The sequence below is a fragment of the Egretta garzetta genome, unplaced genomic scaffold (assembly GCF_000687185.1).
Source record: "Egretta garzetta isolate BGI_Z169 unplaced genomic scaffold, ASM68718v1 scaffold361, whole genome shotgun sequence".
NCBI lineage: Eukaryota > Metazoa > Chordata > Aves > Pelecaniformes > Ardeidae > Egretta > Egretta garzetta.
In genome coordinates, this window is record NW_009258688.1 from 677,291 (window position 1) to 689,712 (window position 12,422).

At 37.5% G+C, this 12,422-nt stretch overlaps 1 protein-coding gene across 1 annotated transcript in view; it reads right to left on the reverse strand.

Annotated features, from left to right (window-relative positions):
- Positions 1-12,359, reverse strand: part of GOLGA5 (golgin A5) — an 18,646-nt gene extending 6,287 nt beyond the window's left edge. Inside the window, exons 1-9 of the mRNA XM_009648970.2 lie at positions 12,138-12,359; positions 11,150-11,765; positions 8,135-8,356; positions 6,834-7,053; positions 6,140-6,263; positions 5,116-5,319; positions 3,754-3,924; positions 2,969-3,097; positions 899-997 (exon numbers count right to left, since the gene is read on the reverse strand). Of these exons, the coding sequence (XP_009647265.1) occupies positions 899-997; positions 2,969-3,097; positions 3,754-3,924; positions 5,116-5,319; positions 6,140-6,263; positions 6,834-7,053; positions 8,135-8,356; positions 11,150-11,714 (1,734 nt within the window). The 5' untranslated portion in view covers positions 11,715-11,765; positions 12,138-12,359. The remainder of the gene's footprint in view (positions 1-898; positions 998-2,968; positions 3,098-3,753; positions 3,925-5,115; positions 5,320-6,139; positions 6,264-6,833; positions 7,054-8,134; positions 8,357-11,149; positions 11,766-12,137) is intronic.
- Between the last annotated feature and the right edge of the window lie 63 nt (positions 12,360-12,422).

Genomic DNA, 12,422 nt, shown 5'->3' on the forward strand with positions numbered 1-12,422 from the left:
AGCAGGAACCGGAGGCAGTGAGATAACAAAAATACAAATTAGATGCAGCGCACCAGGGCAGGTGCAGGTAGACCTGAAGCCAGTATTACCACAAAAATCATCCACTCACGGGCTCAACAAATTCATATCACAACACAACAATTTCCAACTCCTCTGACACTATAACTGTACAGCTAACCACAGCTGACTCTAAACTATCAATTTCTGTACTTATAGACTACTTTGCATTATGCTAAGATAATTTACACAAAATGAGGCCTACGTCTTCATGCTGCCCAAGGAGACCATGGGGGCTGACAAGTATCAGAAGGTTCCAAAGGGGATTAGATTGATTCAAGGAAAATAGGTCCATAAACATACTGGTGGGACTTAGTAGGGTCTTAAACACTAACGGCCCTAATTCAACTGCTGATGCGGAACAAGGAAGTGAAGAAAGCAGCCAGGATCGCATTCTGGCCCCACTGCCACTGTCCAGGACAAAACAGTGGGCTAGGTGAATCACTGAGTCTGTAGGACATTACTTCTGTTCTTATGCTCAGTTAAAAGGAACGTCACCGAAATCATGATGACCTAATCAGGCACCAATGATTTTTTTTAGTTTTCAGAAAGAAGAATGTTGATCCGGCACCACCCCATTAGGTCTAGTTGGGGCACAGGTTGATTTTTTTTTTTCTCCCAAAACCAAAAGCACATGCAATAAACTAGGCTATGTACTACTTCATGGTTCCCTTCTTATATGCTTTCCACTCAAAACTCTACACTATACTGAAAATAAGAACACTGTAACTCAGTAGTAGAGCCTTTATGTTTCTTTTATACAGTTTAATTGAATGAATAGTACTCATCACTGTTTTCATAATTGAAGGTGATAAAGTTATTTTCTATAGACACAAAGTACCTGATTTCTGAGCTTCTGAATTTCTTCCTCCCTGTCTTTTATTCTGCTTTGCAAAGTATTTTTTGTTCGGTACAATTCTTCTTCAGTATAATGGAGTTCCTATAAAATTTATCACAATCACAAATCAAAGGTTTTATACGCATATGTATTTTAGGAGACATATCTAGAGTTACACAACACAAGTGGAACACAGGAAAGCAATATACTGCAATCAAATATAAGCTAAAATTTAATCTTAGTTAAGTGTCTGGCTCAGATGGAGGGGGAAGGGGGAAACAAAGAGAGCTGAGTATGAGGACACAACCTGTTAGATTTATCAAATTCTTAGAGACTGACCTAACATAAATATTAATCCAGACTAGTTTACTAAGAGTCACACAATTTCATTGGGACCATGATTTATCTTCCTTATACTCTCACTGTTTATTATATTGCTATATTGAAACAATGTCAATAATGTAACAAACAATTAGGAAATATTTGGGGGGGGGGGGGGGGGGTGCAGAAAGATCTGTATTCTTAAAATAAACCCATCAATCAGAGATACTGTTTCCCAAAAGTGTTTAAAAACCTTTGGCATATCTATCTATAATTCTGTATGACAGAAATCTTCCTTTAAAGTTTAGGCTATATTAACATAACAGATGTGAAAGGGGAAGGAATATTAGTAAGGGACAACTTACTGAACAGCAAATCCAACCAAAAGTTTTGTACTCCCATGATTTAGCGGTTATTTTAACTCTGACTGAAAGACCTGTCATGCTTATCTTTTAAATTAAGACAGTCTGCAAATCACTGCATTACTTCAGTTGTCAGTTGCTACAGAAAACAGATAATCCTATTCTCCCTTCAAACCATCAGATGTGCAAGAAATAACACCTCTACTTATTTTCCATTTTCAGTCTCAGAAACCTTATGGCAATAGTTAACAGGAATTCCTAGCTAGAACAGATGGTAATTGTGTTAAGTATCAATGCATACAATTACTTTAAAAGCGTATGTGTAAATGTGTGTCATGAAAAGGAATAATTCAGTTTCTGTAATAACTGCTAATGCCTTTTTTTTAATTTACCTCAGTTTTTCTATACGTAGTGTTGACTTAAAATATACCCCTCAGAAGGGCAGCAGTAACAAAATACGATCTGCCATCTGCTTTGATATAATAAACATCAGCTATCCATCAAGAGCAGACCTCGACTTCTGCCTTTTAATTAGTTCAAGCTGTTAGCATCTCATTAAAATGTAATTTCTGGAAGGACAGATAATCCTATAAGATAAATTGTTCCTAGCAGATACAGTGTACTCTCCTGCTTTCCTCATTACTAATTCTCTTTTACATGAGCATTTTCTTATAGAGAAATTTTTAAATAGGGTGTAAAGCATTTGTCTGATTTCTACTGAATAATAAGTTTGTTCACATAAAATGTAAGTTTGCCTTTTCTTCCTTCTTTTTAGCAAAAACTGCTTAAATCAGAGGTGGCTGTTGCTTAAAAAGGTGACACAAACTGACAAAATTCATTAATATGATTTTATCAGCAATTTGTCTTATAGACAAGTTTGGAAATAACATTTAGATTCAGAACTGAGTAACAAGTGGCTTAAAAAATAATCTAAGAATTGCTACTATAAGAACATTGTTTTATGAGCCAAATCTTATGTAGTAATTGAGCACAGGATGTTCCACAGTAACCATTTTTAGTATTTGAGTTTCTTGATATAAATAACAGTTACAAATGTTACTACATCCCTACTGTTTGATTGTTCCTCTGCTGAAAAAAAAATTAAGATCATGATCAATTTTATGCACTCCCTAGGGTAATGTTTATTCTTTAATACATCAGCAACATATCTGTTTATGATAAGTATCCAGAAGGCCCTGTCCATTGCTTAGTACTCATTGCACTTTTTTGGCCTAGTGACATTCATTAAGCTTTTGGGAATTTCTTTGGAATACTAAACAAAAAATAACCCAAATACTGTAGAAGCCAGTCTCTTATTAAGCTAAATGCTTTACCGATGACACCACATGAGGCCTAAAATAAGACCAATCATCTTGCAAGAATTCTTTACCTGTTTTTGCCGTTCTAGTTCAGCTTCTGCCTCTTGCTTGGCCATTTTATGAGCTGCTATTTGCTCTTGTAGGTCTTGAACCTGCTCTCTCACTGACTCAGCTTCACTTACCTGCTGAGTCTCCATATCCTGAAATGAACAGAAATGTTACCATTTCACTAACATTCAAACAATACTGCAATTTGTCATAGGTAATAGCAAAAAAATTGTATCTGCAGTACTGCTTCAAAGGAAAACAAAGTTGAGCGTGTATTGGATAAATGACATCTGGCCATTTTATACAGAGTATTTGTACTAATACAGCAGTAAAATAAATGCATTTTGTGAACGTGAAAAGCCTCCACTTCTTCCTTTCTACTGTCTACAGGTTAAACACGTGTAAAGTAGGCTTGCGTGCAACTGCTGGGTTGAGCCAATTCTGCCAGCAGACAACTCGGATTACAGCTGCTTCAAGGATTAGTAGCCCTTGCAGAAAAGGATAAAGGTGATCTCTACAGAAATCACCACGCTTGTTTGGAAGTAAATGCTTCCCTCAAAAGGAGCACACAGTAGCAAGGGAAGAGAGCAGTGGTATCTATAGTATTCCTCCCACATGGCCTGAAGTGGTGAGAGAGAACGTGGAAAGAAATCTGCTATCAATAAGCACTTGTCTCACCTTAAGCAAAAGCTAGCATATTTTTATACTAGGTCAAATAAACGCTAGAAGCAACAGCCCTAAAGTATACAAGGAAACAGTCCTTTGTTCATGGTTAAGTACAAATACATATGTACATAATTATAGCTACCTGCAGCTCTGTTCTCATCTGTTGTATTTGCCCCATTAGTTTTTGTATTTCTTCTCTCTGAGTGTCTCGCTCATGTCTCAGTTCTTCTAGTTCCATTGTGCTTGCAGTATTGCTATCCAGGCCTTCAATACCAGAGCCTTCTTTTAAACTGTTTATCAACTTTTCTTTAGACTGAAATAATAAATCAATATATTATTTATTGCAGTATTTAACAAGTGCTCAACTGGAATATGCCAAAATAACCTTGCTATAAAATTCACATGTAGACATACAGTGAAAGAACTGCTTTATCTGTTCTTTTAGCCAAGTTAATAATGACCCTTCACATTTCAAAATGAAAAAGTTTCCCTACTGATAATTTTTCTGACCTCCCGTATGCCAGGAGAGTGGATTTACTGAAAGCCTGCATTATCTGAGGAAGATTACAGCTTTTCTCTTTAGAAGTGCCTGTAATGTTAAATATGTCATGGGTAACAATTTTGGCTTTCCAGCTACTGTAAGAGAGAAGACGGACACTAACAGAGACTAAAGACAAAACTGACCCCCTTTCAGTCCATCCTGTCTCCTGCCAACAAAGCCTAATAAAAGCCAAATACACCAACAATTCTTCTGGGAAAAGAGGATGAACCATTTTATTCAGAGTCAACCTAATGTTAGCTTGACACTGACTTCTGATCTCACACTTCTTGTATTTATCAAGATGATTTAAAACCTGTCCTTGGATATCAGACTAAATTAATTATCCTAAACAGACACCTTTACCTTCAACATTTTGCTAACTTCTATAAACAATACTCAAATCAACCACGTTTGGATTTGGTATCTTTGACAACTTACATAGCATAGAACTCTGCACATAATACCTAATTTTGCCATTGTTTATATCATGCTGATTACATGCAACCTTTCAGAATACATGAAAATATTTTCTTTGGTTTACATGTAAGTATCCATTATAATGCTATGCTTCAGCCACAAGCAGAATAGAGCAATATTCTGGACTCCAGAATACCAGGTGTGGAACAAATTGTAGGTTACATCCATTTATCTACCTGCCTAAGATTGGACTCTTGGATGCAGAACACACTGACAGATGTTGCACAGTAAATGCAATGGCTCGCTTGGATTTTTCTTTAAGTTCAGGACCCGAACGTCCATTTCCATTACTTAACTCAATCTGAAAACTTAAATTTACAAAATGCAGACTGGTAGGTGTTTGTATAGGTATCATTACAAATACACCCCAAAATATATTACAGGTCACACACCCCCACACCCCCCAAATTCCACTATTTGCAGCATAACACCTTCAGAAAAATGAAGTGTACAAATCACACTGGATTTCTTTACAGAAATGCTTACTTGAAGTATGCGGGTAGCTTTCTGTTTATAGTCTGTCAGTTCCTGTTTTGTAGATTCAAGGTGGGTTTTAGTTACTTTGACTTGCTGCTGAAGCTCATCAGCTCGCCTCTTTTCATCTAAATACTTTCTTTCTGCTACAGTTATCCCTTCTGCCAAGTTCTGACGTTCTGCTTCCATTTTACTTAGACGAGCCGCAAACTCATTCTATTAGCAATAAAGAAACAATACTTTGTGTTTAAACACAGTCTCAACTTTAACCTAGAAAGGAAAAAAGAAAGTTTAAAAGGAACTACACAACACAACACCTCATATCTACCACCTTCAACTTAAAGATGCATTAGTGCTATGTGGAAAGCAATTCTGCTTGCTTAAGCAAGTGCTAAATAGTATCAGTAAAAATATGTATTTGTTTCCTTCAGAAATAGTGAGGGAATAACCACCTTCCTACTATTTACATTTGGTAAACAAAAAGCAAGCTTTCTCCTCAAAAAATATTATCAAATGTAGTCTGCAATATTTGGATTATGTACTTCAAAAAAAGAAAGACCCTGATAAAGATTTTCAGAGATGCTATTATCCATAACAAAGGCCAAGCTAAGCATAGAAGCAGTCTCTAGCAATGATGTACTTGCATCTTTATCATAGAAGTAATCGTCCATCTTAATATTCTTAAGATTACGTATTAAAATTGTATAACAATTTGTTGTGTAACAACATAGCATGGAAAACTAAATTGATTACTGATTTAGTTTTAAACATGTTTTAACATTAAAGTTAGCATGAAAAAAACAGTAAAAATTATCAGCATTAATCCTCAAAAAGTTTTAATCACAAAACTTTCAAAATAACATAAAAAAGTAAACTAACATCATAAGGATACTTAGTGCAGCAGAAAGTACAACCTTCCAAGCACTTAACACCCTGAACAGGAACTGAAGTCAAGGGGAAGAGAGAGCAGCTGGATCCTCACAGATCTGATCTGAAAAGTAGAGTCTGAAACTCTTCCTTATGCCTCATGTCTAACCTGCATTTGTTTGTAACTTTCTTGCTCTCGCTTGAGTGCAGAATCTGCGTCACGCAGCCTCTCTTGAAGAGTTTGAAGGGCTTGATTTTGCAAACTGCTCCCTTCACTGTGGTCTTGTATTATCCTGAAAGAGCAATATACATATTAATTGAAAAAGAAGAAATCCGGTGTGATTTTCAGTTAGAAATATGACTACCTAGTTTTCAGACCAGCTTTGAAAATTTACCCAGTGAATTATTAAATATGGCTGGCTACAGGTGTGAAGCTGGGAGTTAATGACACATCTCCTCCCTGACCTGTATTCTGGAGTATTCAATTGCTGATTCACATCCCAGCACCGAGATTAAGCCAGAAAAGCCTTCGTATTTGTGGATAAGCAAATGTATTTTTCAAGACAAAAACATTTTTCTTGAGATCTTCAGCTTCAGGCCTGACACAAACATAACAACTTTATACAAAATGGATTTCAATAATCAGGTGACAATTGCGCCTATTTAATACCCATTTGCCCTGTGTTCCCACTGTCAGCTATGATATAGTGAGCTCAGAGCAAACTTATATTCTCATATTGCAAATCTTGATAAAATCCCTTTCCCCATTAGTTTATTCATTTTTATTCTTAAAGATACTTAAATTATCTGCTTTGAATTTTCAAAGTTAATACTATTAGCAGAATCATGAAATTACGAAGTACCGTGATTTTTCACTCTGCAATTGTTCCAAAGCTTCTGTCCGAGCACTTAAGAGCTGATCAGCTTCTTGTAACCGTACTTTCAGCACAGCTAGTTGTGAATCCTTGGCACCAACAGCTTCTGTCAAATCATCAACTTGAGCTCGAAGTTCTCTAACCATCCTGTCACTCTTTGAATGGTCAACGTTCCACTTCTCGACCTTTTCCCGGGATTTGTTCAATTCTACAAAATAAGAAGTTTCTTTGATGTTCATAAAAGTAGGTATTGCAAAGTCCTGTAAATGGTCAGGATGCACACATCACATTTCTTAAAGAAATGAAATACAACCAAGTTGAAGTAACACTGAAACTTTATGAGCTACCAAGAAGTAACACATGTCAGACTGGCTGTCCAGTCCATCCATAAAATTTTGCAGGTGATCTCAAAACAGGCATTCCATTCTGTGTCACACAGCAGACGACAAATTTTACCTGCCCCACCCCTTTAAACAGCCTACTGTCAAATACCACTGCGTGAGCAAGCCTTTGGAAACCTCTGCATAAAGCACCTAGTTCAACTCAATGTGACAATAAGCTCAACCTAAAAAACAGTAGTATTGAATGATGCCTTCACCGATGTTGAAATAATGCCTGCATATTTACAGCAGCTTCCATTTTTAATCAAACATCACATAATTAACTTCAATGGAAATTAAAATTATCTGGCTCATATGGTTACTTTGGAAAAAATTCGGTCCCTCAGTTGTATGACTAACGGCACAAGTTTCCTCAAGGTTTTAGCATTTAAGTGTTTCATTTATATTCAGTTTTTATATTTGTCATTTAATTTGGCTATGAAAAAGCTAGTGAAGTCATACAAAAATACTAAACTTCATATTTTTACTGTCGGTTTCTAGGCATCAGAGATTATAGCCTACAGCCAGAAAGCAGTCCAATTTTGAAGTATTTAAAGGAATTTACTAATTTAAAAATAAGTATTTTGCAATAGCCATTAAAATGCAGGAAAAGTATTTTAACACTGATAACATTTGCTAACACTGTTTTAATAAGATGTAAGTTTTGGAACAAACTTGATTGCATCATTTTAATCAATATTTGTGCTATCTCTGTAGTTGAACAAGCCTTTTAGTTTCTCCCAGCTCATTATTCTGAAACCAAGAATCATTTTGCTTGGTAAGTCATACATGCAATTTGACTAGAAAGATTTTATTATAAATACAAAACACTAACATAGAAATAGCATTGTTTTCTAGTTCACTAGCATTTTAGTAATATGTTATAGTTGAGTTTCCAAACCACAGTACCTTCTTGTGTTTCTTTGGACCTCTGAATCAATGAAGCCATTTCTTGATTTAAAGATTGAACTTCATTCCGCAGCAGCTGATTCTCCAGGCGAAGATTGGACAGCTCATGTGATTTCAAATCATCATTAGCTGAAAGGCTAGGATTAGTTACTGCACTTAGTGATGAATCCTTCACGCCATCCCCTTGTGCTCCCAGTCCAGAATCTGAACTGTCTGGAGTTTCTGTACAGAGAGATGCAAGTTAGAACTAATACATGTATTAGTAAGTTGCCTTGATATAAACAGCAAGTCCATGTTCCACATCAGTGGTTAAATGCATAATATAAAATAATAGTATCAAAATAGCTTATACTGAAATGGAATATGGAGCTGCTTCTCCTCAGAGATTTGCACAAAATAGGACTATTATAAGGTATACATGCATCATTTTTGTTAATCCTGCAAGGCAAGACATGGAAGTTACAAAATTTCTTATTAATGTCAAATTTGGGATTTCAAAACATTAATACTTTCCTACGACAATGCTGCCCAGAGATGTCTTCAGAAGCTGAGAGAATAACAGAAAAGACATAGCAACTAACTGGGGGAATTTTTAGTACAAGTTCATTCTGGTTTTCCATTAAGATTTTGATTTTCAGGATGTAAATTTTATTTTAAAAAAAATCTATCCAGATAGTCATCCACTTAGTCATTTTGATATCAAACCTAAATATGTATTCCAGCCACACAGCTACATATTTATCTTCATGTAAAAAAAGTTGTAAGAATAATTTCAGTCAAAACATCATCTTACTGATAATTCTGTATTAATAATTCTCTCAAAATATTTTTTCAAAAGCATTTCTACTATGAGAAATCAAATTGCAGTGACTTGAAGCAGAAGCATTCTCTCTCCTTTCTCTAGCGAAAAAATAGAAAAGGTAGGTAGATATACTCTGTCACACTGTCAAAAGCTTTCTGCCAATACAAACTGTAATTCTCTAGATTATGGAAACCAAAATACAGATTTTTTTTTTTTTTTTTTTTTTTTTTTTTTTTTTTTTTTTAAAAATTTAAACCCCTCGTCCTGGCAGTATTCTGAACAGTTCCTTGCAGGGAAGGAGGAACCAGCAGCCTCTCCCCATCATGCACAAACAGACACACAGCAACCTGGATTAATGCTGTGAAATTGATACATCCACCGTAACAGTCTCAATTCCAGCACGCAGATAGGTGGAAGCTTTGCAGCAGTGTTAAGACAAAACAACACAGCATGCAATGAGCAAACAAGCAGGCAATCCAAAAATATTACTTCCAAATTTAGAATGTCCCAGATGAGTAACTGCTAAAAATCCAGGGGGACAGACTGCAACTAATTCCAAGCAAGACTGCAGTGTAGCTGCCACGTTACTTACTTCACCTTGTGATCACCGACCAACCTGCTCCACCTTCCTTGTTACTGCTGCAACAGCCCCTACCACCCAGCGCCCTGGGAGCTGGGGCAGAATATTAATTCTGACCACCACCACACTGACAAGTAGCAGAAGTGACTGCAAGACTTCTTCCACATCTTCTCAAACCCCTTTCCTATTTAAACGGTTCTAAGAAGTATCAATTCCTTCCTTTTGATTCATTGACACAATTTCCAAACTATCAGACAATTTATCCTCATTCCTTTATCTGGAAAGCTCAATAGATTAATGAAGCTAACGAAGCAAGAAATTAGCCCTTTATAGCACATATTAGATTATATCCACGGCAATGTACAAAGTATAATGTTAATTGGTTTTGTCTAAAGCTAATGTATCATAAGTTACTTCAACAGATGCTATCCATTTAAATGACACAGATATATCTATACAATCAACTCTGAAACCAGCGTGCTCAAACTCTGTTGTGATTGTGTGCTTCCTCATTTGGCAGCTCCACAATGCAAAACCCACTCAAAAATACTCAGAAGAAAATTCAACAGGCCACACTGAGCAAAACAAATACGTTCCTTAAACACCGATCAGCAAGGCCATATAGCCAAGTCTAACATATTTGAATTATTATTAGCAAACCTTATTGAAAAGTTACAGACCCAGAAATATAAAAATATTCACATCTTAAGAAATTATTCCTTTTTCTGTCTAAAACTTGTCAGCATGCTTAATGCAGTAAGTAAAAAACTGGCATTTACAATGCTTTGCATGCTCAGAGTACTGAACAAATAATAAAGTATTCTAACTGCATTATTAAGAGATAATATAAACCATTTACTTCAGTTTTATAGAATAAACAACAGCAAAGTAGCACAGGAACAGCAAGGACTGAGTATAGATTGGAGAGTCTGATAGAGGGCACAAGCTCCTGAATCTTCCCAGCCACATTCTCCTTTGCATTGACTTGAGAATAGCCCCAACTTTTGACCACCTGGCCTGGAGGCTCTTTCAAGCATCTGGATTTAGACTGCCGTAATGAACTACTTCTGGCAAACCTGATGGCTTTATCTATCAGGCACTCTCATGCCTGCAGCTCTGCAATAGCCTATCCACATCCAACTTCCCACTCTGCAAGACAAGCAAGTTTGACAGCTTATCCCTCTTCCATGGTGGAACAGAGAAAACCTCACAGCACCTCACATGGTGCATTGGGCAACAGCCAACACCATCTACCAGCCCATGAAAGGCACTCACTCTCCTACATGGCAACAACAGATCAAACCAATGAAGTGGCACCTGTGCTTCTGAGTGAGGCGGTATGAGGGCTGATGCAAGGTTAGGTCATAGCTGAGGGGGGTCAAGGTGAGCAGTAGCAATGAGGTAGATTGAGAACACAAAAGACTTAGGTATTAGTTATGCAGTTTGTCAAATTAGCATGGTATCTAAGACTACCCCAGTGATGAAAAAAATGTTAAAGACCCTGCTGTACTCCACACATTTGACATACTACTACCACTAAGTGTTTCATGAAGGGACAGTAAATCCATTACCTAGCCTTACTCTAGGCATACTTGGGTTCTAAATATCTCTAGGTTCAATACTATTTAACTACCATTGTCTTGGCTCCTGATGGAATTATCTTCAGTAGTTTTTGCACTCTGTGTACTGGTAGACACAGAACTAATGCTTGAAGTCCGAGAGTGATTTTGAAGCACAGGTGCTTTGCTCTTCTCTTTTTTAGAGTCCATCCTTCCATTAGGGTCTTTCTCCGAACTGTTGAGAAAATCAAACAGCAACTCATCATCAGGTTCCGACTTTTTTCTTCTCACAAAATGTGAGGTGGCTCTGGGTGTGGAAGCACTTTCTACTGGAGATGCAACCTCTGAAGATGTCCTACGTGCTGGTTTAACATTTGCTGTTCCTGCTAGGATTGTGGCCTTTTGATGTTTAATATTATCGGCTGCTGAGGAGATGTAGGCTGCTTTGGATGATGTCTGATATTTTAGTTCTCCAGTATGCTGGCGCAATTCAGAATATTCATTGGCAGAGTCCAAATTCTTATTATCATAAACTGCACGGCTTGCTGTGTCTTTTTTGCTCAGAGCCGATGCAGCTCCTTGATCAACTCTGTTGAGTAGATCCTCTGCCTTTCCAGCGAGATCAGCAAGCCACGACATGATGGATGTCTGTTGATAAACTCTATAAAATTAAAACTTCAGGATTGTATGCTGCAAAAGACATAGAATGATTACAAATCAGACTGGTGTTGATAAGGAAAGATGTATGGGTTACCTAAACAAGCATTTTGTCAATCTATTACTGCTGTAATTATTTTAACACTTTTCTCCTACTTGCTTGGTATTTTGCTGTTTTGGTAACTGATGGAAATAATACAGTTTCTGAAGAAAACAGACAAAACCACGGGTTAGCTACCATACCACCATATCTGTTTCTGGCATCAGCATCTGCTACAGAGCATCCAGCCCACTAGCCAATCTGCAACAATAACAGAAAACTAAGTCTATTCGCATCTGACAAAACCAAAGGAGGAGGAGGAAAAGTGGCCAGATGCTTATTACAGGAACAGATAACAACGGCACCTTAGATGTTCAGCCTGCAGATTCACAATCTGGGTCAGAGGAACCTCTCCCCAACAAACTTTGCAGCCTGCTGTCCCTTCTGCGACACCAACAGGGGGCCAGGTGCATGCCATCACTTGCACCAAGGGCCTGCACGACTACACAGGCGAGGTGTGCCTCTACCCCAGCTGCCGGGAAAGGGCTCCTTCAGCCCGGGGCTGGCTTGGGGAGGGTCCCTTGCCCGAGGACACCCACAGCGGGAAGGGGGAAGCGCAGAGGCAGGCGAGACCGGGCGAGAGGGCGATG